At 43.2% G+C, this 26,267-nt stretch overlaps 1 protein-coding gene across 4 annotated transcripts in view; it reads left to right on the top strand.

The window, feature by feature from the left end:
* dctn4 (dynactin 4) overlaps nucleotides 1-25,813 on the top strand; it is a 41,328-nt gene extending 15,515 nt beyond the window's left edge. For all 4 annotated transcript variants that reach the window (XM_063190139.1, XM_063190138.1, XM_063190137.1 and 1 more), the window contains 6 exons: nucleotides 985-1,094; nucleotides 7,301-7,374; nucleotides 7,596-7,650; nucleotides 9,145-9,252; nucleotides 11,208-11,305; nucleotides 23,958-25,813. In XM_063190139.1, the coding sequence (XP_063046209.1) occupies nucleotides 985-1,094; nucleotides 7,301-7,374; nucleotides 7,596-7,650; nucleotides 9,145-9,252; nucleotides 11,208-11,305; nucleotides 23,958-24,174 (662 nt within the window). In that variant the 3' untranslated portion in view covers nucleotides 24,175-25,813. The remainder of the gene's footprint in view (nucleotides 1-984; nucleotides 1,095-7,300; nucleotides 7,375-7,595; nucleotides 7,651-9,144; nucleotides 9,253-11,207; nucleotides 11,306-23,957) is intronic.
* The last annotated feature ends 454 nt before the right edge of the window (nucleotides 25,814-26,267 follow it).

The raw sequence follows: 26,267 nt of genomic DNA, 5'->3' as shown, positions 1-26,267 counted from the left end.
GTGGCAAAATGTTACGCCACCGTATTAAGGTGCATCTATATGCAGGTAGTATAGGCATAGAATGGTCAGTTGTGAAAAGAATCAAAGCTGGTCTTACTAACCTTGCAGGATTCTTATGAACGTGAAAAGTGAAGTGAAAGCCCAACTGGGAAACTCCCAACTCCCCATTTTCATTGTGACACAGCACTCCACAGCACCTAAGTGCACACTGCACGATTGCTTTTATGCCTCACCGTGCAAGGGGGCGGCCCCCAATGGCGCCCAAAAGGGTGCAGTGCGGTGGGACGGTACCATACTCAGGGTACCTCCGCCATGCAGGAGGATGGTGGAGACTGAGCGATGGTAGACTTATGATCAGGTCAAGGAGGCAGTTGTTCAAAATAGTTTGAAAACCACAAGTCTAGTTGGTGTGTCAGTCTTGTAGTATTTAATACTCATAGAGTGATGCTTTTGTGGGTAGAAATATGCATCATTGGACAAAGTGTGTGTGTGTGTGGTGTGTGGTGTGTGTGTGTGTGTGTGTGTGTGTGTGTGTGTGTGTGTGTGTGTGTGTGTGTGTGTGTGTGTGTGTGTGTGTGTGTGAATGATTTGTGTGATTGATGTGAGTGGATCAAGATACAGACGGAGCTTTTCGGTTTGTATTCTTGTACTGAGCTGCTTGTGTTTGACCTAACTGAACAACTTCCCCTATTTGCTTTTCCTCTGTAAATGAAAGGTCTCTCTTCTTGTTGTGTGTGTGTGTGTGTGTGTGTGTGTGTGTGTGTGTGTCTGTGTGTGTGTCTGTGTGTGTGTGTGTGTGTGTCTGTGTGTGTGTGTGTGTGTGTGTGTGTGTGTGTGTCTTTATTGTGTTTGGGTGTGTCCGTCTTTATTTTGGGTGTGTGTGTGTCTGTCTCTGTCTGTCTGTCTGTCTGTCTGTCTGTCTGTCTGTCTGTCTGTCTGTCTGTCTGTCTGTCTGTCTGTCTTTATCTTGTGTGTGTGTAATAGTGACCACCCTAAGGCAGAGGCTTCTACAGCCAGACTTCCAGCCGGCAGGAGCATCTCAGCTCCACCCCAAACACAAACACCTGCTCATCAAACGCTCTCTACGCTGCAGGGTAACTTGCGCACACACACGCACACACACACACACACACACACACACACACACACACACACACACACACACACACACACACACACACACACACTTCTTGATCAAACGCTCTCTTCGCCGCAGGGTAACTTACACATGCTCATACACATACACACACACACACACACACACACACGCTCACACAATATACAACAAACACACACACACACACACACACACACACACACACACACACACACACACACACACACACACACACACACACACATATACCTCTCCTGATCAAACACTCTCTTCGCTGCAGGGTAACTTGCACACGCACTCACACACACATACACACACACACACACACACACATACGTATACCTCTCCTGATCAAACACTCTCTTCGCTGCAGGGTAACTTACACGCATACACACATGCTCACACAATACTACACACTAGACAGTACACATCACATACAGTACACAGCGCAAAGACGCACACGCACACGCACACGCACATACACATACACATACATACATACATACACACACACACATACACACACACGCAAACACATAGTGGACAGTACACAGTGCACGCACACACACACACAATACACACTAGACCCTCCACAGGTCATGCTGTACACACGGCACACATACACTGTAAATACCCACAAATAATCATATTCACATGAGAGGCACATGCAGCACAGGGACCTACAAACACACACAAATAAGCACATGTACTACACAATACAAACACACACAAATAAGCACATGTACTACACAATACGAATGAAAATGTATGTACAAAAAATTATATTCATGTACCAAAGAAAGATTGACCCTTTCATGAACACAGACAGGGCAGATTTTCACAAGACAAAAGTTTTGTCGCCTATCGAGCATAATGTGAACATGAGCAGATAAGTCACTTCAAAACACTTCAAATACGTAGATCAGGTGTCATACTTAATCACTGATTCACTCTCACCAGAAAATCAACTTTGGCCTTAGGTGTATGTTTAGGGTCATTGTAATCATGGAAAGCGACACAATGAAAATCAATGGAGTTCAATGAGAGATGGTGACATATTTGCTATTCGTAGAGCAATACATTTTTAACTTCATGATTTAATCAATGATAAAAGCCCTCACACACCAGCAACATGGATGCAGCTCCACATAAGAGCTGTATCCCTCACATGTTTGACTTTAGGCACCATGTATTTTTTTTTCCAAATTTTTCACCTTTAACACCAAAGAAGTCTCTCCCACTGTCCTGTCTCAAAAAAGCCATCCAAGAGTATGTCAGGCCTAATTCTGACAAAAATGAAGGCTAATGGGACTCATACTCTGAAGTCAAGATCCCAAGATCAACCATTTTAGAACTGATAGCATCAAAACTGTATGGTGTTGGAGATGAAGAATAGGAAAAAAGAAAAATGGTGCATAAAGTGAAACATGGTAGGGATACAGCTGCATGCATGCTGCAGGTGTTTGAGGGCTTTTATCATTGATTAAATGATGAAGTTAAACATCTATTGCTCTACTAATAGCGAATATGTCACCATCTCTCATTGATCTTCATTGTTTTTCATTGTGTTACTTTCCATGATTACAATGACCCTAAACATACACCTAAGGCCAAAGTTGATTTTTTTGAAGAGGTGAGAGTGATTCAGTGATTAAGTATGACACCCGATCTGCGTATTTGAAGTGTTTTGAAGTGACTTATCTGCTCATTTTCACATTATGTTCGATAGGCGACAAAATTTTTGTCTTGTGAAAATCTGCCCTGCCTGTGTTCATTAAAGGGTCAATCTTTCTTTGGTGCATGAAATTTATTTTTGTACGGTACATACATTTTCATTCGGAAGGGTTGTAGCTTTCATATGAGTGACTTCTGAAGCCAAGTGATTAATTGAAAGTCAGGTTATTAGCTGTTATTCCAAACAGATGGATAGGCGACAACTCTTTTGGAGACGGCTGTGACACAATACAAACACACTCAAATAAGCACATGTACTGCACAATACAAACACACAAATAAACACATGTACTACACAATACAAACACACACAAATAAGCACATGTACTACACAAGCACCTGTGCAACAGCACATACATACATGTCCACACACTAATGTTTACTTACAGATTGAGAGACACACACGCTTGCATGTAGGCTACAACAGCTAATCAGAAACATCTGCACCCACACAATGCATACGGAAATGTACACACATGCGTAGCTGCTTATTAATGATAATGAACATTGAAATTGCATATTGCCCTCCCCTTGTAGTCACAGTCTGTTGGGGTTTTATCTGGAATTAGTCACAGATAGGACTAAAGGGTCACACACACACACACACACACACACACACACACACACACACACACACACACACACACACACACACACACACACACACACACACACACACACACACACACACACACACACACACACACACACACACACACACACACAGTAGCATGTGCACCCACCAATCACACAAATCCCAAGTGTATAATTAGGAAACATTTAAATGTATGTTGAGTTGTAATGTATTCCACAATCTGGATATCTGGAATGAGTCATGGACAGGGCAGAGGGTTACACGCACAAGGTGCATACACACACACACACACACACACACACACACACACACACACACACACACACACACACACACACACACACACACACACACACACACACACACACACTTAAATACGCACACGCACACACACACTTAAATACACATAGATTTAAAGACACACACACTTAAATACACACACACACTTAAATACACATAGATTTAAAGAGACACGCACACACACACACCCTGCTAACACACTTAAATACGCACACACACACTTAAATACACATAGGTTTAAAGAGATACGCACACACACACACCCTGCTAACACACTGGCAGTATGAGTGTGAGTATGAGTATGAGTGTGTACGCACAGCTGCGGTGGTCCGGGCCCCTCTGATGCGTGTGTACAGTACGAGCCGACGCAGCTGTAGCCCAGAGGCAGGCTGCACCACACACACTACACACACTATAATCATACACTTTATTACAGGCTCAAAGCCCACAGGAGACAATACAGTACACAGATCAATACAACACTACATCACACATATACACATTTTATACAACAACAACAAAAAGAAAGCTAGTGAGGGCACACATACCAGTGTTTCCATATATTAGACATGTACCTCACAGAGCTACGACTTGGATCTACTATCTGAACAATAAGCTCATTTGTGGATCGGTTCAGCCTGTTCATAAACTTTAAAAGTGAGATTTCTCACTAAAGCCATGAAAGTAGTTAAACCCAGTCTGCAGAACAGCTGGCTTGCCTTTATACACACACTATGCATATACTGTACACACTGCACACTCTACACTAGTGATTCTCAACGGGGACTCCACAGCTCCCCAGGGGGTGTTATGGAGCCCTTGGGGGGCTTAGTTGCAAATTGGCAATAGTCAATTTATTTATCTTTTATAGAAAGGGAGGGCGGTGGCAGGCGTATGATTGGGTCAAAGGAGCGTTAGCAAGCTTATGATGAGGTCAAGGCGTCATTGGCAGGCTTGAGATCACAGTAGGTCAAGGGAGTGTTTGTTCAAAGAAGGTTAAGAATGACTGGTTAACATTACACACACTAAACACACTGCACACACCGTGGCAATATAGGGTCAGATAGCCGGGTAGCAGGCAGAGATTGGCAGCTGTGTTTGCACATGAAAAGAAGGGTGTGGCCATTCATTTCCATACGGTCGAGATTCAATGTGCTCACCTTGAATACTAATTATTATCAGTATACACTGCACACTGTGAGCACATGAAGTCGTGTGATCCCGGCTCAGCTGCTAGTATGGCGTAATGCTCAATTAGTGAGTTGATAATTGACTTCAAACAGTAATTTCTGTCACCAGACTGTCACAGTGGCCAAAATCCAACAGGTGTGTCACATTATCAAACGCTTCTTCATGGTCTTTGTGACAACGCCTAGGCAAATGCTTTAAAGCCATGCTGTACAATTTCTGGAAATTAGCTCATTTTACTTATCCCCAGCTAGCAGCTAGCTGGATTCATAAGATTCAATGATGATTGGTAGCTTGTAACTACTAAGTAGCATCACCAAACTCTAAGAGATTGGCTCAAAGAACAGTAGAAAGGTGAAACTCAATTTTCTTTAATTGAAGGAGAGGTGGACAATGAGTTTATTTCCAGAAATGGTGCAGTAATGCTTTAATTACATCAGCGCATTGGCAAATACTATAATTACATCAGTGTATAGGCAAATACTATAATCGCATTCCCATTAAACAAATCTGCAATGACCGCCGCCTTCATGATGGCTTAACAATTTTGTTATTTTATCAACCCGTTATGCCCAAGACAAATTTCCCTTGAGTCACTGTAAAGTAATCTTGCCACACAGTCATTTAACACTTGGGCCTGAAGATGGGCCAAGGAAATGTTCTGATGCAAGTGTTTTTGTGCTCTCTCAGGACTGCTGCCATCTTCTCTTAGTATTGCTGTCTCTGTCTCAAGTATCAATTTTCAGCAGTCATCTTCATCGATATCAGTTTTACCACACAGTAACTTGGCAAGTTACATGCCTGACGATGGGGGCAAAGGAAATGTCCTTACACAGATGCTTCCTGGTCTTCCAGCAATGTCATCTTCCCTCAGAATTGTTATAATTTCTTGAGTATCAGTTTAAAGGATAGTTCCGGCGTAAAATGAAAGTTTCACCATCGCTTTCCCATGCCACATAATGTATCTAATGATGAGCCATTCCGGGCAATGCCGCGCCGTTATGGAGTTAGCTAATTTTAAGCTTTTTGGTGAAAAACGCAGCCAACGCATCACGGCGGGGCCAATTATAAACCTATTCTTTTCTGATGTTTCCCCGCTATAAACAACTTCAAAAACGCTACACACTTCATCACAAAGGTCTCGTCAATCAAACCGAGGCACAGAGAATGTCATCGGACCACACAATCTTTCACTGGCCAGTGTTTTCAGAGGTGTCTCACTGTTGCAACTCTCTGACCCGGATGCAGGCTACTCAATCAGGGGGCTAGGTAGGCCGCGGTTCGCACCGGCTACGACCGTAAAATGAAAAGCTGGAACCCCGACCGTTTTCACCGACTGCCACCGTCTAAACCAGCCATATTACGGGAATGGCTAATAGCATTAGAAGTGGACGAAACTGGCGTAAAAACCCGGAGGGATCGCTACTACCGTGTGTGCAGGCAGCAGATTTGAAGAGTTGCATGGAGAGTACAGGTAGGCAGACTACTTACAAAGTAATTGCAACACGGTATAATATAACATGGATTCAGCTTTGTAATAACACACCACTGGTGGTGTACTTACATCTGTAAGAGTACTTCTAGTACGACTTTATAAATTCCTCCAGCCCTCCTCCGTTGCGTAATGGTCCTTCTGACCTCGCGCGCCCTGGCATCCGGGTCAGAGAGTTGCAACAGTGAGACACCTCTGAAAACACTGGCCAGTGAAAGATTGTGTGGTCCGATGACATTCTCTGTGCCTCGGTTTGATTGACGAGACCTTTGTGATGAAGTGTGTAGCGTTTTTGAAGTTGTTTATAGCGGGGAAACATCAGAAAAGAATAGGTTTATAATTGGCCCCGCCGTGATGCGTTGGCTGCGTTTTTCACCAAAAAGCTTAAAATTAGCTAACTCCATAACGGCGCGGCATTGCCCGGAATGGCTCATCATTAGATACATTATGTGGCATGGGAAAGCGATGGTGAAACTTTCATTTTACGCCGGAACTATCCTTTAACCAGAATATTGTTGCTTCTTACCAGAACCTGCTATCTATTTGGTTGCCCTGGCGACTGTGTCGACATCTTAGCTATGACTTGTCACCCGATCATATTACATAAAATAAGGAATCTACTTTTCTCTCTCTCTCTCTCTCTCTCTCTCTCTCTCTCTCTCTCTCTCTCTCTCTCTCTCTCTCTCTCTCTCTCTCTCTATGCAGATGTTCTCCTGGTCTTCCGGCAATATCATTTTCTCTCTGAATTATCATTTCTCACGTTTCCATTGAACCAGGAGACCTGCTATCTCTTTAGCTATCCCCGTTCTCTTTCCTCCCTCCTGTGTCACTCTCTCACTCACTCTCTTTCTCCCTTTCTCTTTATCTCCTCCAGAAATGTGAGCACAACTTGAGCAAGCCTGAGTTCAATCCCACCTCAATAAAGTTCAAGATTCAGTTGGTGGCTGTGTAAGTATTGCATTGTCTATCTACCCCTACACCTCTCTCATTCCTGCAGAAATATTCGCTCCTTATCTCGCCCCCAGGGAGCCTGCAATCATGTCATCCTTCTTCACACTGGAAGCAGAAATAAAATCTTTCTTTCTTTGTTTCTGTCTTTCTTTATCTCTTTCTTTATCTCTTTCTTTCTTTATTTATCTCTTTCTGCTCTTTCTCTCACTGTCTTGCAGGAGTTATATCCCTGAAGTCAGAATAATGTCCATCCCAAACCTCCGACATATGAAGGCAAGCAACTTTTTTCATTTATTTATTGGTTTGGTTATTATTATTACCACGTTTTTTTACCACCAAAAAAGCCCACGTTTTCTTATCATGGGTTTGCATGTGGGAGATGGGGAAATGAGAATCATTCAGCTGAAATGTAATTCCTCAGTTAACATTATTCCGCAGGAGGTGGTTTTATTATGTGTGCACAGTGCGCACCACTATTATCGAGACCCGTGGTGATGAGCTGTTAAAATGAGTTCCATTTTTAATCTCACACTGAAAACGGTGGAGGAAATACCACTTTAACTGAAGTGAATGAATAAAATAATGTTTGTCATAAAATCACCTGTTGACACCAATTCATTTTAGCATAATCTCATGCTGAAAATGGTGGTAGAGATAAATACTCTTTAACTGAAGTGAATGAATAAATTATGTTTTCCATGAATTAATCTGTTATCACCACGGTTGTTGACAGATAACTGCACAACCAATATTGCCAACAGTGCTGGAAGCTATTGAACAACAGCCTAGTCTTAACATGCAGCATTGAGGAGGCAGGGCATGGCCGGATTACCCATAAGGGCCAGTGGCCCAGTGCCCATAGCCTGGTGACGCCATGCTATGTACTCCACACAAAGATTTTGGCTCCGCATCTAGTCTGGCGAAAGCCTCCTAGCTCGGTTCGCTCACTGTTAGAACAGTTAAGAGTGGTGACACAGAACTCACCCACGAAGTCTGTTACTGATTGGTTAAGGTAACACTATTTACTCTTTAGTTTTGTTATTTGTATGCTTTACAATACAATACAATATGGGTTTTAATTTGAATTTGGAACTTTAAATGGCAGAGTAAGATCAGACCATCTCCCACCCTCCATGGAGACGGATTCCTCTTAGCTTTCGCCCAGACTTGACGGAGTCAACAGTCAGCTTTTGCCCAGGCTACAGTGCCCAGCCAGTGCCAAATTCTAAATGGCTACTGCATCCATCTAAATCCGGCTTTGAGTCTGTCTCGGGGCCATTTCTTGATCCTTATCCATCTTATTTGACTTTTTAAGCATATCCCGTTGTACCGCCACAGTCCCATCTTATCACAGGCTTATTTTACATTACATTACACTTAGCTGACTGTTTTATCCCAAGCGACTTAGTTATTATTACAGGGTATTGGTTACAGTCCCTGGAGCAATGCCAGGTTAGGCGCTTTTCTCAAGGGCACTTCAGCCACAGTCGGCCAGCCAGTCACATTTTTATACTACTGATAGAGGGGATATGAACTTGAAGCAACAAGTCCCCCCCCCAAAAAAAACAAACAATAATTCAAAAAACTCAGACAATAATAAATAAAACATTGATGGCTTGATGATAATTATAATAAAACGTGTTTTAATCATAAACCATGTCAATAGCCATATAACATAAAAATGATAATATCTTAATAAATCTTAATAATCTTAATAAAATAAAACAACAATAATAATAATAATGAGATATTATGGTTTTATTGCAGGAGAGTCAGGTGTTGTTGACTCTGACCAACCCAGTGGAGCACGTCACCCATGTGACCCTCATGGCCTGCGAGGAGGGAGACCCCGACGATGTCAACAGCACTGCCAAGGTAGCCGCTGCTGCACTCCACTCATTTGTCAGCAGTAAAAGTTGAGAGAGCCTCATTTAGGGAGCCCAAAAGTGGAGATACTGCACCACTGCATCCCCCTTTCCGGCACCATTTTGACCTATATACAGCATGTATGGCCTTACATTACTTTGCGCTAGCATTGGTGCCATTGTCTTCTTGCTGAAACTTCCCTTTTTACACAAGGAAATTATGCACAGTGTTTTGCAAGATTTTATATTATGTGCAAAACACCCGACTAACGTTTTGGTGTTGTTACACCTTCTTCAGAGTCTGTAGCAACATCGAAACGTTTATTGGGTGTTTGCACTTCTAAACACATGAAAAAACTAAGCTGCAGTGTGCTCCAACCTCTACTTGTAAGTGATAATTGTCCCACTGTGATGCACCTGCAAGCTGAGGGATGATGCGTATAGAGTCCCACTTGCAGTGTGACTTCCCTTTTTATATAAGAGAATCGTCCACAGTGTTTTGCAACACAAACTACAAAGGAGCTCATTTGCCTGACTTGCAACCCCTATGACTAATGACGACCGCATCCCTAACCATTCACTAATAGGCCTAACAAGCTTATGGTTGACAGCAGTCTTAAAGAGACAAATGTGCCAGCACTGAAATAGCCAATAGCCCAGTGCCAGTGGTGCAGTGCCCAAGCCAACTGCACTGATCCTGTCTCGTCTCTACCTGTGCGTCAGCCTCCCTAATCTACTCTACTCTACTACTCAACTACTCTACCTCACTCCTCTGTGGCCCAAATGGGAAATTGTTAAAACGATACACTACCATGGGTAAGTGGTTAGGGTGTTAGACTTGTAGCCCAACGGTTGCCGGTTTGACGCCCGACCTGCTAGGTTGGCAGGGGGGAGTAATAAACCAGCGCTCTCCCACATCCTCCTCCATGACTGAGGTACCCTGAGCATGGTACCATCCCGCCGCACTGCTTCCTTTTGGGTGCAAATAGAGGGCTGAACGTGTAACGCTCTACTCCTCTTGACCGCCAAGTGCATTTTTAAAATTATTATTATTATTGATGAAGCAGCCATATTGATGACCCCGACCCGTTCGCCTGTAGCTTGTTTCATTGAGCGAGTGCTCACACTTCCATCAGTGTTAAGGTAGAGAGGCATGGGGGCATGGAGGCTGGGGGGCATGGAGGCTGGGGGGCTTGGAGGCTGGCGGGCTTGGAGGCAGGCAGGAAAGGGGTCAGGGAGGCTGCTCAGAGGCTGGGGGGCATGGAGGCTGGGGGGCATGAAGGCAGGGAGGCTGGGGTGCAGGGAGGCTGGGGTGCAGGGAGGCTGCTCAGAGGCTGGGGGGCAGGGAGGCTGCTCAGAGGCTGGGGGGCATGGAGGCTGCTCAGAGGCTGGGGGGCATGCAGGTTGGGGGGCATGGAGGCATGGAGGCTGGCGGGCAGGGGGGCTACTCAGAGCCAGGCAGGCAGGGAGGCTGCTCAGAGGCTGGGGGGCAGGCAAGGGGGCAGGGAGGATACTCAGCAGCTCAGCTGAGGATTGATGGAGCGAGTGGACTTTCAGCTCGGATGGCTGGGTTTTTCATCATTTTTCTCCAGAGAGCAGCCACAGAAGTATGTGTCTGTGTGTGTGTGCGTGTGTGTGTGTGTGCGCAGGCTTGTGTGTGCGCGTGCTTGTGCCAGCGCGTGCTTGTGTGCGTGTGTGCATATGTAAGTTCCATATGCATGAATGGTACATTTCTGTGTGAAGGTACTAGTGTGTGTGTGAGTGAGCGAGTGTGTGACTGAGCGATGTAGGTGATGGTCCCGATCAGTGTATGTAAATGCTTCTGTGTGTGTGTGTGTGTGTGTGTGTGTGTGTGTTTGTGTGTGTGTGTGTGTGTGTGTGTGTGTGTGTGTGTGTGTGTGTGTGTGTGTGTGTGTGTGTGTGTGTGTGTGTGTGTGTGTGTGTGTGTGTGTGTGTGTGTTGTAGGTAATGGTCCCGACCAAAGAGCTGGTTCTGGCAGGGAAGGATGCAGCTGCAGAGTATGACGAGCTGGCCGAACCACAAGACTTCCAGGATGACCCAGAGTAAGACACGCACACACACTCACTCTCACACACTCACTGAACCACAAGACTTCCAGGATGACCCAGAGTAAGACACACATGCGCACACACACACACACACACACACACACACACTGAACCACAAGACTTCCAGGATGACCCAGAGTAAGACACACATGCGCACAGACAGACACACACACACACACACACACACACACACACACACACACACACACACACACACACACACACACACACTCACTGAACCACAAGACTTCCAGGATGACCCAGAGTAAGACACACATGCGTGCGCACACACACACACACACACACACACACACACACACACACACACACACACACACACACACACACACTCAAAAACACCCTTATGATCAATTTGAACTTTTGACATTATGTACCCACCAGGAGTCCACTTCAAAAGCACTTACAACTTGTGTTGTGTTCGACAAGTCAAACATACTGCCAGACAAACTGAATCCGTCATGGACCATTATTATTTTTGTCCCATTCATTGTTATTATCATCGATGTGTCATCATCTTTTTTGGGCGGCGTCATCTTTTGGCTCGCAACTCCAAACACTAAATAATTTCTGTGACATCGTTATTAGACTGCAGACCAAAGACAATGAGGCAGCTAGCTCTGGCCAGGCCTATTGCCATGGGTGGGGTGACAAAGGGGTCAGTTGTCCGGGGCTCAGAGACGGAGAGAGAGAGGCCCCAGAATTTGGTCCCAATTACATTGTATGTATTGGGTGGATTTTAGAAGATTTTTTTCCTGGGTCCGGTTAAAAATGTAAACGGCCCTGGCTCTGTCCCCTCACATGCTGTGCTGTGTTGTGTCGTGTTGCGGGGCCATTTGCCAACCAGTGCAAATATTGGCAGCGGTGCCAAGTAGCAGTGAGCAGTGTCAGCCACTTATATATTTTTTTTTACAAGGCCACTTATCATCCACACGTCCCTTGGGTAGTGCTGATGACACTTATTCCTTGTACTGCTGTCATGTTCACTTACAGAGTCACCAAAAAAATCCTTGACGTCATGTTATTTGTTCTTTGTTGTAGCGTAGCCTATGCCACCTCTCTTGCCTGTTAGACCAGCCTCATCTCCACATCAACCTTCACTTATGCAGATGAGATGTCAGGGTGTGGGGAACGGTGAGGGAACGATGTGTCAGCAGCACTTGATTGCTGTCACTCAAGATGTCACCCGTTTAGTTTCTCATCAGGCTACACGTTGGTGTTTTTTTTTTTTTTTAGATATTTTTTTGGTCTTTTAGACTTTTTAAGAGACAGGACAGTTTGAGAGAGAGAGAGAGGAAAGGGTTGGGATAGAGAGAGACGAGGAAGGGTCGGCAAAGGACCCAGGCCAGGTGTTTTTTTTTAATAAATACAAAGGTACACCAACTGGAGTTAACAGCAAAGATTGTGCTTTCCTGGAGTACTTCCCAAACTGACGGGTCGGGATCCCAAGGTAGTGTCACAGAGGTATGGCAGAGGTATCCTTATTCCTTTTTTTTATAAGGAATTAGGATATATACATTTTTAAATGATTTAGACAATTTCATAAGATGGCATGAAATCAGTCAGGACCTGGCACGCAGTCTGAGGATGGGTATACTGTTCTATTATGTTGCTGAAGCCAGCTATGTTCGAAGGACATGAATGTTCTCAGAAATGGGTCATTAACAAGTGTGCGAGGGAGAGGCATATGGCTGTCAAGCTGTTCTCACTGGCAATCCGCATGGCTAAAGGCCTGTGTTAAAAATCGGAGGGAAATGTTCAGATTTCCTCAATTTGACATAAAACACCACTTATAACCCCAAACAAGTAGGTGGAATAGAGTTCGCACTCTAATATTCTCTTTTTCTTGTTCCGATCAGAACGAATCATGGCTTCTTTGATGAAGGAGATGGCAGCCTTGACATGTTAACTTTAAATTTCTTTTCAAGTCAGACAACCCAAAAAAACATCAAACTCAAGACCCATGCACCCCCAGAAAGCCCTAGAGACTGTTGCTAGCCTCCCAGAAGACAGAAAGCTGATGAACTTTGGGTGGAACTTTTTATTCCTTTAGATCACACGGCATGTTTTTTCCCACTCAAATTCTTGTAAGAGTTTTCAGAAACATTTTTTTTTCATAGAATAGTTATCTCACTGTTATAGTATAGTTTTCTCACTTTCTGCACTAAGGGCTGACGGCTATTTCACACATATTGAAGATAAAGATCGGATTCATGTTTCAGTTAGTAGAATAATAAGATCATGTAATATTATAAAGTTGCTACAATTTGATCCAACTGTATTATTCATTCCCAATGTGAGACCTGATTCAATATTACTGGATCATTAAAGAAAACAGTTCTACGGAAACTAATTGTCACAAAGCTGGTAATGTTGGTCCCCCAGTGTCAGTTTTGGGTCCAGTAGACTTCACTTTGAGTAGATGCCTGCCAGGTGTCTTCCACTAATTCATTCACATCAAGCTCACACATCAGCAGAGGCCGACTTAACATTAGGCAAACCTAGGCAATTGCCCAGGTCCCCATCCAAATCTGTCCTTCATAGGGGGCCCCAACTGTCACACCAGTTGCTGTAAAGCCACAAAAAAGTAGGCCTGATCTCTTAACCCATTTTGTTCTTAGTCCTTTTTGGGAAAGGGTGCCCTCTGCCTATTAAATCCTAAATATCTCAGCCTCCGAAGCACATGCAAACATGAAACCAGTTGCATTTAAAAAGCTAGGACCCTCATTTTGACATAGAATGTGTTCGACTTGCCCATCTCAAGAACCTGAATGCAGCGTATGTGTGTCTCCAGGACACAATGGGTTAATTTGTCACTTAGTAATCAAAGATGTACACGAGACAAAACACTAAAATAGCACCCTTGCTCCTTCCATGCCAATTGGTGACCCTTATTTTGTGGACGTATTTAAAGAATGACTTTTGAGGGCCCCATGTTTATATTCGCCACTGCCTAGGGCAGTGAATAGAATGTCAGTGGCACAATGATGACACAATTTGATCCATCCGGCAGTATCATTTATTATGCATTGTTGCTGGACGGTTAAGAAAAGAGTAGTGGTTACTTAGAGTGATTGTCACAAAGCCAATAATTCTTTCACTGTGTCAGAAGGCCTGGAGAGCAGGGTGTGCCCTGGTCAGCCGTGTTTCCAGTGGACTTGACATTGAGTAGATTGGAATCGGTTTCCTTTCTGAAGCCGAGTCAACACGTACGATTTTAATCAACCGGACCAACAAAGTCTTAGTCAATCATTCTGATAAAGCACAGATAAGCGGGAATTCAAATCCACTGTATTGTCCAGATTGTTGTTTCAGGTGTGGTAAGAGAACGTTTAGTCAGACATACAGTATTTCTGTGGCGTTTGTCACATCAGAAGCACTGTGTGGACGCGTTAGCTAGTCAGCCATCCCACAACTCGCACTCTGTCTGGCGCTCAATTGAAAAAGATGCAATTGCCTCAATGTGACTACCCTAGCAAAATAAAGGACAAATACATTTTGTTGAGTGTAACAAGTCACCTGGTACAGTGTATGTTTTTTTACATTTAGTCAGACACATGTGTCTGTGTCTTAAGTCATTATTAGCCAAGAGGCATTTGTCACATCAGAATCACTATGTGGACGCGTCAGCCATGCCACAACATGCACTCTGTATTTTGTTGAGTGTAACAAGTCACTTGGTACAGTGTGTGTTTGTGTTTGTGAACCCTCCCAGTGATGATGGCAGTTCTGGAAATGCAGCAGTTAAATGATACACCAGGTGGGCAATGGATAGAAGCCATCTGTTGTGCTCCGCTGCAAGTTCACCTTTCGTTTCATTCAGTAATGTGAGAGCTTTGCACGCATTATGTGAACGGACCTTCACCTCATACCACATACTACATTACATAACCCTAAGCTGACACTCTCATGCAGACTGACTTCATAGTTTGGCCTGCACCTGCACTGAAGAAGGCCTACACTGAGGCCAAACACGTTTTAATTTGTTGAAATTGTGAACTAGCTCACTTGAATCAAAAGCTCTTTATCTAAGAGGAGTGCCTTGGATGTCCTTCACATTTTATTTAAAACTGCCATTTCCTAACGGAGCTCGTTCGCAGTTCGCACTGCTACTTTGAAGAATGCCAATGACTCCAGTGAGTAGCTGGTCTTACCTGTCTAGAGTGCTCAATAATCAGCTGATTCCGCACTTGTTGGACCAAACCAGTTTTTTACTTTCTGAACCCGGGATTGACCTGTGGACAGAATAGGTTTACATACTTTCCTCAAGGGCAACTTGTGGATGATGGAGGATCATCATATGTATTCTCCTGTCCATAATTCTTCAAACTGGTATTACATGGGATTTCAACCTGTCACCCATCTAGCCAGAGACCAAATTCCAAATTTATGATACTCCTTTTTTTTTTTTTTTATTATTTATGGGGTTTTTTTTTCAACTTTATTTGGGCAGTATAGCGAAGAATGGGACAGGAAGCGAGTGGGGAAAGAGACGGGGAAGAATCGGTACATGATCTAGGCCAGAATCGAACTTGGGTCGCCAGTGTAGTAACCCAGTGCCCTACCATTAGATCCACGGCAGGGCCACAATTTATGATACTCTGTATGGTTTAGAAAGTGGATGGCGGTACCGATGAGTAAAGCTTGTACAGTATAGTACGCGTGTTTATTGCCTAATGTGAGTATTCCAGAGCAGTGTTAATTTCGTCAACCATGACTATGACTAAAATATTTCGTCAAAGCCCTTTTTTGATTTTCGTCATTTAGACTAAGACTAAGACTAAATTGGGAAGGCAATGACTAAAATATGACTAAGACTAAAATTGATTTTCGTCATTGTGACTAAGACTAAGACTAAATTTAAAAACGCTGACAAAATTAACACTGGTGTTAAATAAAATGGAGAAAAAGAGAACCAGTGTGTGAAGAAGTTTCATTCTGCACAGTGTGATATATGTTTAAAAGAGAAGCAGTGTGCGGAGAAGGTTTATTCTGTACAGTCAATGATACATGTTAAAAAGAGAAGCAGTGTGTGGAGAAGTTCTAATATGTACAGTGTTGACTAAAATGACTAAAATGACTAAAAATTGACTAAGACTAAAATTGATTTTCGTCATTTAGACAAAGACTAAGACTAAATTGAGAAGGCAATGACTAAAATATGACTAAGACTAAAATTGATTTTCGTCATTGTGACTAAGACTACGACTAAATAAAAAAAAGCTGACAAAATTAACACTGTTCCAGAGTAGCCTTCTCCAGGCCTGGTTGAACATTGTTCATACATAGCCATTCTGACAATAAAGTACGGCTGGCTACTGATAGACCGAATGCAGCTTGCATACACACACACACACACACACACACACACACACACACACACACACACACACACACACACACACACACACACACACACACATACACACACACACACACTGTATCTGATATTGACAGACCGAAGGTGACACACCGAAACTGCATTTTTTTGCCAGTACAGTCACATCTGAGCAAACAGGTGTTCACACATCGGCTATCTACTTAAACCTGAGGGCAGTAGGGGAAAGGGCACATGGATCCACTCCATTCAGGTACATGAAACGGTAACACTTTACTTGACGCCGGTGTCATAAGCATGTCATTACAGTGTCATAATAGTGTCATGACACAGTCATGCATGTGTCATAAACATTATGTCCATGTCATGAACATTTTATGACTGTTGGCCTCAAGTGACATTCCGTTATGGCAAAGACAACATAATCGAATGTCACTCAAGGCCAACAGTCATAAAATGTTCATGACATGGACATAATGTTTATGACTTATCTATGACTGTGTCATGACATCATGACACTGTAATGACATGCTTATGACACCGGCGTCAAGTAAAGTGTTACCCATGAAACACACAGCGTAGCCTACTGTACATCAAGATGCCTTCCCTGATGAACAAACACACTTTAACACCTGTCTGTCTCTGAAGATTCTTGTCTGTCTCTTGAAAATCATTGTTTTTCTTCCTGAACACCTTCAGTTCTTCTTCAGTTACGTTTGTGTGGATTTTGGTTCCAAATGTCTTTGTCTTTTTTTCTTTGTTTGTCATTGCTTGTCTCGAGTGTGGTGGTTGTCAGGAGAACAAAAAGTGAACCATCATGTCGTATCACCTGAATCAACAATCTGTTTCTCAGTCGCTCAGATAAGCACATGTTATCAGCCGTGACAGGCTCTTCATTTCACAAATTCATTTCTTTCTTTGAAATCTGGTGGTTGAGAAATGGTGTCTGAATAACAAGAATTTGAACATTTTGTAAGCACGTTTTTGCAATCACTTTTATCTTATTATTAATCTACCATTTCACCCAGTCTGAGGCAATTAGTCTGGTCACCAGACGGGGGTCACGCGCACCCCCTGTACTTGTTGTCGAAACCTATTTTTTTAGACTCCTCCATATGTCTAATTTACAATAAGAGATGTTAGCATTGCTGCAAATTGTCCCATGGGTGTTTTTCAGGGCTCATCTTGGAAACTGTGCAATAGCGATTTATACAATTCTGACATTTGACTATTCACATAACCTTTGAACCAGACATGGTATAAAGACAAATGAGACCACTTTCCCATATAATTCTAGCATGGGGAATTGACTGGAAAGGTCAATAGGTTCATAAAAACATGTTTAGACTACTTTCTAGGAGAAAAATGACTAAAATGTATCAAATATTCTAGAAATTCTGACAGGAACTAGTGTGTAGATTTTCAAAAATGGTGTAAAGATGACATTCATTGCAAGTATTTATGACTAGAAACATTCTTTGACTCGAGGTGACTACCATACATGCTGTCATTAACATTAAAACATCCCTGCCACCTTTTAAGGCTATGCTTAGTCATGGTTGATGCGAAAACCATAATATTAGCAATCGGATGCATTGATGACTTGACCCTTCCAAAGCATCCAAAAACAGATTTTTCAGTGGTTTACAATAGTATCAGAAGTACTTAGAACATAATAAATGTTTACCCAGTTTTTGGTGACAAGAAAGGCCTCAATTTCAAGATGGCCGCCACCAGGCCCACAAAATGAGCATTTTCTGAAAATTACCATACAATGACCAGGAATAGTGATGTTTGATATGTATTGTGATAATATGATATTCTTAATACCATGCTTACTTGATGGGTAAGTAATTATGAATACATTTTGATATTGAGGAAGTCCATTAGCTACATAAAATAATCTTATTGAATTTAATTCTAAGATCGAAATTGGTGAAAAAAACTGCCATGTGTAGGCTCAGAATCCTGTGTAGCCAATACAGATAATAATATCAATATAGGTGTTTTACCCCATGTTTCTGACTTGATCAGTTCATGTTCATGATGACTTGACCCTTCCAATTTGTATAAACAAAAGGACATCAAAATTATATATTCAACATCTGCACCGTGTGCTGTTCATAAAAGATGTTGCAGGTAGCATAACATTCTCCATGTTCTCTCCAGACTTTGTCATGTCTGTCACATGTCTTCAGTGTGAACCTGCTCTCATCTATGAAGAGCACAGGGAACCAATAGTGAATGTGCCAGTCTTTATGTTATCTGGTATGCAAATCGCTCCCTACAGTGCTGCTTTGTAGGAATAGGCCCCACTTGTGGACACCAGACCCTCATACCCTCCTAATGAAATCATCCTCATCATCCTGAACCTCTCTGGAGCTTTTGAGACAGTTTCTAACACCATCCTCTTGGAATGGCTCTCTGAGTTCACTGGATTAAGGATACCCTGGATTGATGCTCATCTTGGATTTATCACTATCAATTCAGTCCCACATCAATTCAGTCCCACATCAAAATAGTCACCAAATATGCTTTTTACCATCTCAGAAACATCTCCAGACTCACTCTCAAACTCTAACACACACACACACACACTGCAAAGCAACCTTGGGTGTTTTGAAAGTCACTAAATAAATACTGTAGAATTGTTATTGCTCCTGAGCATTTGAGCATTTGACATTAGTGGCCTAAAAAGCTGATTCTTGCAGGGCTCCGGCAATCCCACTGCCAGGTTGTAAGCCGTCCTATGGCCTCCTCCATGTCCCTTGGTGTACTGACATGTCTCCTGACATATCTTGCATGTTCTGGACATTGTGCTGAAGGACACACCCAACTGTCTTGCCACAGCACACATAGATGATTGGATATGTAGCACTAGCTGAGCAAATGTTCATGATGGGTGGTGAAGCACTTACCCATTCCAGTTTACACAGGAAGCAATGGCATTAATGGGCTTCATCAGTGACAAAGGGTTGGTGTCCCAGTAGAGAACCTCGCTCATGCACCAGGGATTTTCTGTAGTTCACTCTCTCTATATACCAGTAACAAACCCTGTGATGGGTGAAGAGTGTGAAGGGTGTTGGGCGTGTCCTGGGTATTTGGTTGTTGTGCCTGTACCACATTTACAATGTCAACCTCCTTCCTGAGTCTCATCACCCCATGGCGAGGATATCCACCAGAGCTGTGTCATCTGCAAACTTCCAAAGAGGATTGGTGCTAAAGGTTGTTTTGCACTGATGAGTGAGCACACAACCTTGGGCCCTGTGCTGAGAGTCATGATGAATGAGGTTCTTGGAATTTGGTGCTTGCCTAAAGAAGTCTTGAAGCAAGTTGCTGTTGATACCCAGATTGTACAGTCTGTAGATGAGGTACTGGTGCTGAATGCTGAATTGCCATCCATGACCAGCATCCTCATATGTCAAGAGCATTCTCTCATATTCGTTTTTTTGAACAGATGGATTAGAGCTGGAAGGACGGGAGAGATCACCACCTCTGTGGGATATTTGGCTGAGCATACAATGTGAACAAGAAGAGACTAGATGGATGGATTTGTTTTTAGATGTGCAACATTACTAGCCCTTCAAAGCATTTCATGATGCATGCGTCAGGATAGGAATGATTTCTTTGGCACAACTTTGATGGTGGTCGCTTTAAAACATGATGGGATCATGGCTTGTTGGTAAAGAGAGTGTTTAGCAACTCTGCTCTGTCTTTGAGCACACAACATTGGCCATTGTCTGGACCAGTTGGTTTTCATGGGTTGATTATGGCAGACACAGAGTCTGACACAAACAGAGTCTGACACAGACACAGTGTTTCTCACTGATGCCTGGAGAGAATGGTGGTCAAATCCAAAGCTTTCATTTTAATATTAAATCAGAGTGCATCCTAGGGGGTATACTAATTAGCTGGTTTAGTAGGTTAGAGGTATATCATCTGGAGCCTGGACCCCTGATGTTCTTTACTAAAGGATAACAATAGGCATATCTATTAGCAGGTTTACCACTCATTGTTGGTTAACAGAGTCTGGTTTATCATTTAACCATGTTCTCAGTATACCCCCTGGCTTAATGTTACTATAGATACTCAGAGTTCGGAGTATTTGTTGTGTCTTTTATTATGCTTGTGATGGAGTGACCATCACTAGGGTTTTGGGTGTGTTCTGACTAACATGCCAACAAGCCTGGCTCTTTGGTGTAGTGGTCAGAGCCTCAGTTTACTACCCTGGAAGGTCTGGGTTCGAGTCCCAGGCTGGGCAACTCTACTCCTCTTCGCTACAAATGGTGTCAGAAGTGGGATGGCTACCATGAGGCCATTGGAAGCATACCAATTATTTGTGAGCTGTAATTGCAGGTGAGGGACCCCCAGGTTTGGTGACCCCGGTGTGAGGGACCCCAGTGATGGGTGAAGCATTGATGATGGGGCACACTGGATGGGAGAAGCATGATGGGCAGTTGCGTGAGGGACACCATGAGTGTGTGAAGCGCACGGGTGTGCTTCCAGAAGGGGAAGGCAGTGTGATGGAGTGACCATCACTAGGGTTGTGGGTGTGTTCTGACTGACATGCCAACGAGCCTGGCTCTTTGGTGTAGCGGTCAAAGCCCCAGTTTACTACCCCAGAAGGTCTGGGTTCGAGTCCCGGCTGGGCAACTCTACTCCCCTTCGCTACAATGCTATTGCTACAGGTGTTTGGGCATGTTGTGTTACCATGGATATTGGGGTGGCTTCTTCTGGTAAATTACAGCAATTTGAGGAGCTGGCTGGTGTGTTGCATGTTTTAAAGCAATAAAGGGTGAATTTGTTTGCGAGAAATGATATGCATTGTGCTGCCAACACCACTTCAAGGAGTTAGGAAATACCAAATGAAAGTATTCTGATTCTAAATCTTCAGAATTGCTGGAAAGTGGGAATTTTACATTGTTGTTAGCAGTATACAATAATGCAATTACTCAGAACATGAACTGATCAAGTCAGAAACATGGGGTAAAACACCTATATTGATATTATTATCTGTATTGGCTACACAAGATTCTGAGCCTACACATGGCAGTTTTTTTCACCAATTTCGATCTTAGAATTAAATTCAATAAGATTATTTTATGTAGCTAATGGACTTCCTCAATATCAAAATGTATTCATAATTACTTACCCATCAAGTAAGCATGGTATTAAGAATATTATATCACAATACATATCAAACATCACTATTCCTGGTCATTGTATGGTAATTTTCAGAAAATGCTCATTTTGTGGGCCTGGTGGCGGCCATCTTGAAATTGAGGCCTTTCTTGTCACCAAAAACTGGGTAAACATTTATTATGTTCTAAGTACTTCTGATACTATTGTAAACCACTGAAAAATCTGTTTTTGGATGCTTTGGAAGGGTCAAGTCATCAATGCATCCGATTGCTAATATTATGGTTTTCGCATCAACCATGACTAAGCATAGCCTTAAAAGGTGGCAGGGATGTTTTAATGTTAATGACAGCATGTATGGTAGTCACCTCGAGTCAAAGAATGTTTCTAGTCATAAATACTTGCAATGAATGTCATCTTTACACCATTTTTGAAAATCTACACACTAGTTCCTGTCAGAATTTCTAGAATATTTGATACATTTTAGTCATTTTTCTCCTAGAAAGTAGTCTAAACATGTTTTTATGAACCTATTGACCCTTCCAATCAATTCCCCATGCTAGAATTATATGGAAAAGTGGTCTCATTTGTCTTTGTACCATGTCTGGTTCAAAAGTTATGTGAATAGTCAAATGTCAGAATTGTATAAATCGCTATTGCACAGTTTCCAAGATGAGCCCTGAAAAACACCCATGGGACAATTTGCAGCAATGCTAACATCTCTTATTGTAAATTGGACATATGGAGGAGTCTAAAAAAATTGGTTTCGACAACAAGTACAGGGGGTGCGCGTGACCCCCCTCTGGTGACTAGACTAAATACACCGGTGTGCGTTTGTGGTTTGCAAACAGCTGGTTGTCACAATAAGCTTGACTATAGCTAGGCCATGTTTGTATTAGAAGGCTAAACCTACAATAAGACAGTCCTATGATTATATTTCATTACATTACATTTCATTGCATTTGGCAGGCGTATTTTTAACCAAAGCGACTTACAATCGAGGACCTCACCATAGTCAACATCACTAGCAGATACAAAGTGCACAGGAAATATACAGAACAACAAGTGCAGATGCTAAGTAGGGTTTTGTTTAAGTGCAGTTGCACAGGGTTAAGTGGAGTACACCCACAAACACATCATGCCATAGAGTCTGGCTCGGGACAGGGGCAGCTCAAGCATTAGAGTAGTACAGCGGCTCCCAAACCTTTTTGCCTGCGTACCCCCTTGTACATTTTAATGTGGTTCGCGCACCCCCTAAGCGTATGTTTGCACTATGGCAAATCACTGCACATTATGCAGAGTCATTTTGTGAAATCCTCATTCCCAATAGACCCACTGTTTTTTGTGCCATCATTACATTATAACTTGTTGCATCGCATGACAATATAAATTACACTATAAATTACACTTCAGATGGACCCTTCCAGCCTACAATTTACAGTACAATTAAAGACTGCTTATTATTCATTAATGCTGTTTAAAAACACACATATCATCCATGCACCCCCTTATGGCAGGCCGCGCACCCCCAGGGGTGTACGCACCCCAGTTTGGGAAACCCTGGTGAAGTAAATAATCACGAGAGAGAAGAGTCTTTACTTGCTTCTTGAAAGTTGAAGGAGATGTGCTTAGTCTCACTCCCTCTGGGAGACTGTTCCACCACTGAGGAACAATGACTGACTACAATGTCTGGACTATAAATCTTATAAGCGGCTAAAACCTTGAGTGTAGTGTGATGGCTTTTCTGGAAGTCCAACAAGACGGGCTTCTTCCAAGAAGTGTCATATCGGATATGTACTGACTGAGGAGTTGTTCTTTTTTTGTGCCTGAATGTGTGTACGGTATATGGACTAAGGTGTTGAATGCAGTATGCTGTGAATGAATGCAATGAATGTGTAAAGGTTGTGTTTTTGTTTTCGTGTCTTTCTCTCTTTTTTTTGTTCCCTAAGTCCATCAAGATGGGCTTCTGCCAATGTGAATGCAGTATGCAGTGAATGAATGCGTAATGTTTTAGTGTCTGTCTCTTTTTTTCTCTTTCTGCCCAGTATGGACTAAGGTGTTTTCTGTGTGTATATGGACTAAGGTGTTTTCTATGTGTATATGGACTAAGGTGTTTTTTCTTTTGTTTTTGTGTCTTTTCTTTCTGGCCAGTGTGGTGGCGTTCCGCAAGTCCAACAAGATGGGCTTCTTCATCAAGGTGGTGCCTCAGCGCGAGGAGGGCGAGGTGACGGTGGCCTTCCGCATGCGTCACGACTTCCGCAACCTGGCGGCGCCCATACGGCCCACCGAGGAGGGGGGCGACGCCACCGCCGAAGCCATCTGGCTCACGCACCACGTGGAGCTCAGCCTGGGCCCGCTCGCACCCTAGATGACACCCGAAACGAACGGCCCACACTCACGGAGACACTGACACACACACACACACACACACACACACACACACACACACACACACACATGGAGACACACACACACGGAGACACTGACAAACACACACACACACACACACACACACACACACACACACACACACACACACACACACACACACACACACACACACACACACACACACACACGTGCAGTAGGTATACACACCCAATCACACTTACTGTAAATGCACTATTACACATGCACACGTGCGCGCGCGCTCACACACACACACACACACACACACACACACACACACACACACACACACACACACACACACACACACACACACACACACACACACACACACACACACACACACAGACTACGGAACTTGATTTTGGATCAGAGGGGATTTCCTGTCCTCAAAATCATATCTCAAAGAATAGATCATATATAGCCCACACACACTCACATACAGACTTACCTACACGCAAAAACCCCTGATGACGTACAGCCTTAGGCTTGATGCTACCTTAGACCTGTTGAACACACACACACACACACACACACACACACACACACACACACACACACACACACACACACACACACACACACACACACACACCTGTAATTGTTGGAGCACTTCCAGATACACAGTTAAGTCCCACACACTACTTAACCCTTGGAGAGACCTTGTCGTCTCCTTTTGCTAGGTAGCTTGCTAGGTCGCTAGTCATCCATAGCACATGTACATCAGCCGCTAGTAAATAACCGCATGCAGCCGCTGTGTTCTGTAACCGGTCGTGTCCCACACTACACCGCACCACCCCCCCTTGCTGTGACGAGCGCCATCTTGTCACAAGGGTGTAAAAACGTGTAATGTCACTGTGCTGCTTCTTTGTACAGTTTATTTCTTAGCCGCCATTATGGTGGTTTGAGGAGAACGAGGAGGAGGAGGCTAGGCTAACAAAAGCTTTGTCAGTGTTGTTTTTTTTTGTGGCGGAACTAAGGAAGCTCTGGTTGGATCAATGGATTTACGATGAAATGACATTGGTTAACATTTTTTGGTTGTTTCTTTTTTGTGTTGTTGTTTTGAAGCACAAGCCTTACAGTATGGTTATTAGGATACATAAACAGCTAATGAAGTAGTCTTATTTAAACCATTTACATATTTACTTTATTTTTCTCTCTCATTTGTGTTTTTTGGGGAGGGGCGGGTTGTTGAAATGTCTAGTATTTTTTATTTTTTTGAGAGGTTGACATCTTTGTCAAAGACGAAGCTCTGTATTGAGGAGAGAGCATCAGTGAACATTGGGCTTATATTGTTTATTTGGTCTGTGGTGCTCGGTATAATTTCATTTCTCTGCGAGCCACAGGTTTGTGAATTTGAAAGCTTTTATTTTGCTCACTCAATGACCTTTTTTTTTCTTGTCACTGCTCTCAGAAAGCATTCCCTTTCTTTTCCTGCTGTCCAAGCTGTTGTGATTGCTTATGATTTAGAGGCAACTGTTGTCATTAACCCGGTAGCATATTCTGCCATATTTGTGCCCCATCTGGCGGCATTACTTGCGAAAATATTTCTTGGCCCTTCCTTGCTTCAGATCAATAAAACCTTCCATGCAGCCATCCACCCTGTCTGGACTGTTTGTTGTTGTAGTACCTGTCATAGCCACTTGGGGTCGCCGGTGCACTGCGTTTATTCTCCTCACCGCTGGTTTTAGTTCTGAGAAGAAGTAGCTTCTCTAGTGAAGCATTGCAGTCATAATGAGGGTGCGTCGTGGACTTTAATGGCCCAGCGAGCTTACCACGGTCAAGGGGATTGTGCTATTGCAAGCAAAAGGCAAGACGTGAATGTCTTGTTAACATTGGCACGCTAGCATGGCGTGCGGAAAACTGTTCACATATGGCAATCTCTGGACTGAGCCTATTATTGGTTATTTTTAGAACAAGACAGATGTGAACAGGGAGCAGTGGAGGTTCCAGACCAAAATTGCCAGGGAGGCCGAGGTTGGCCCGATGTGTTTTTAGGGGTCATATTTAATGAAAAAAGGTACAATATTCTATATTTATATATATTGATAT

This window comes from Engraulis encrasicolus, chromosome 23, assembly GCF_034702125.1.
Source record: "Engraulis encrasicolus isolate BLACKSEA-1 chromosome 23, IST_EnEncr_1.0, whole genome shotgun sequence".
Lineage (NCBI taxonomy): Eukaryota > Metazoa > Chordata > Actinopteri > Clupeiformes > Engraulidae > Engraulis > Engraulis encrasicolus.
This window is presented reverse-complemented; position numbering and strand designations above follow the sequence as displayed.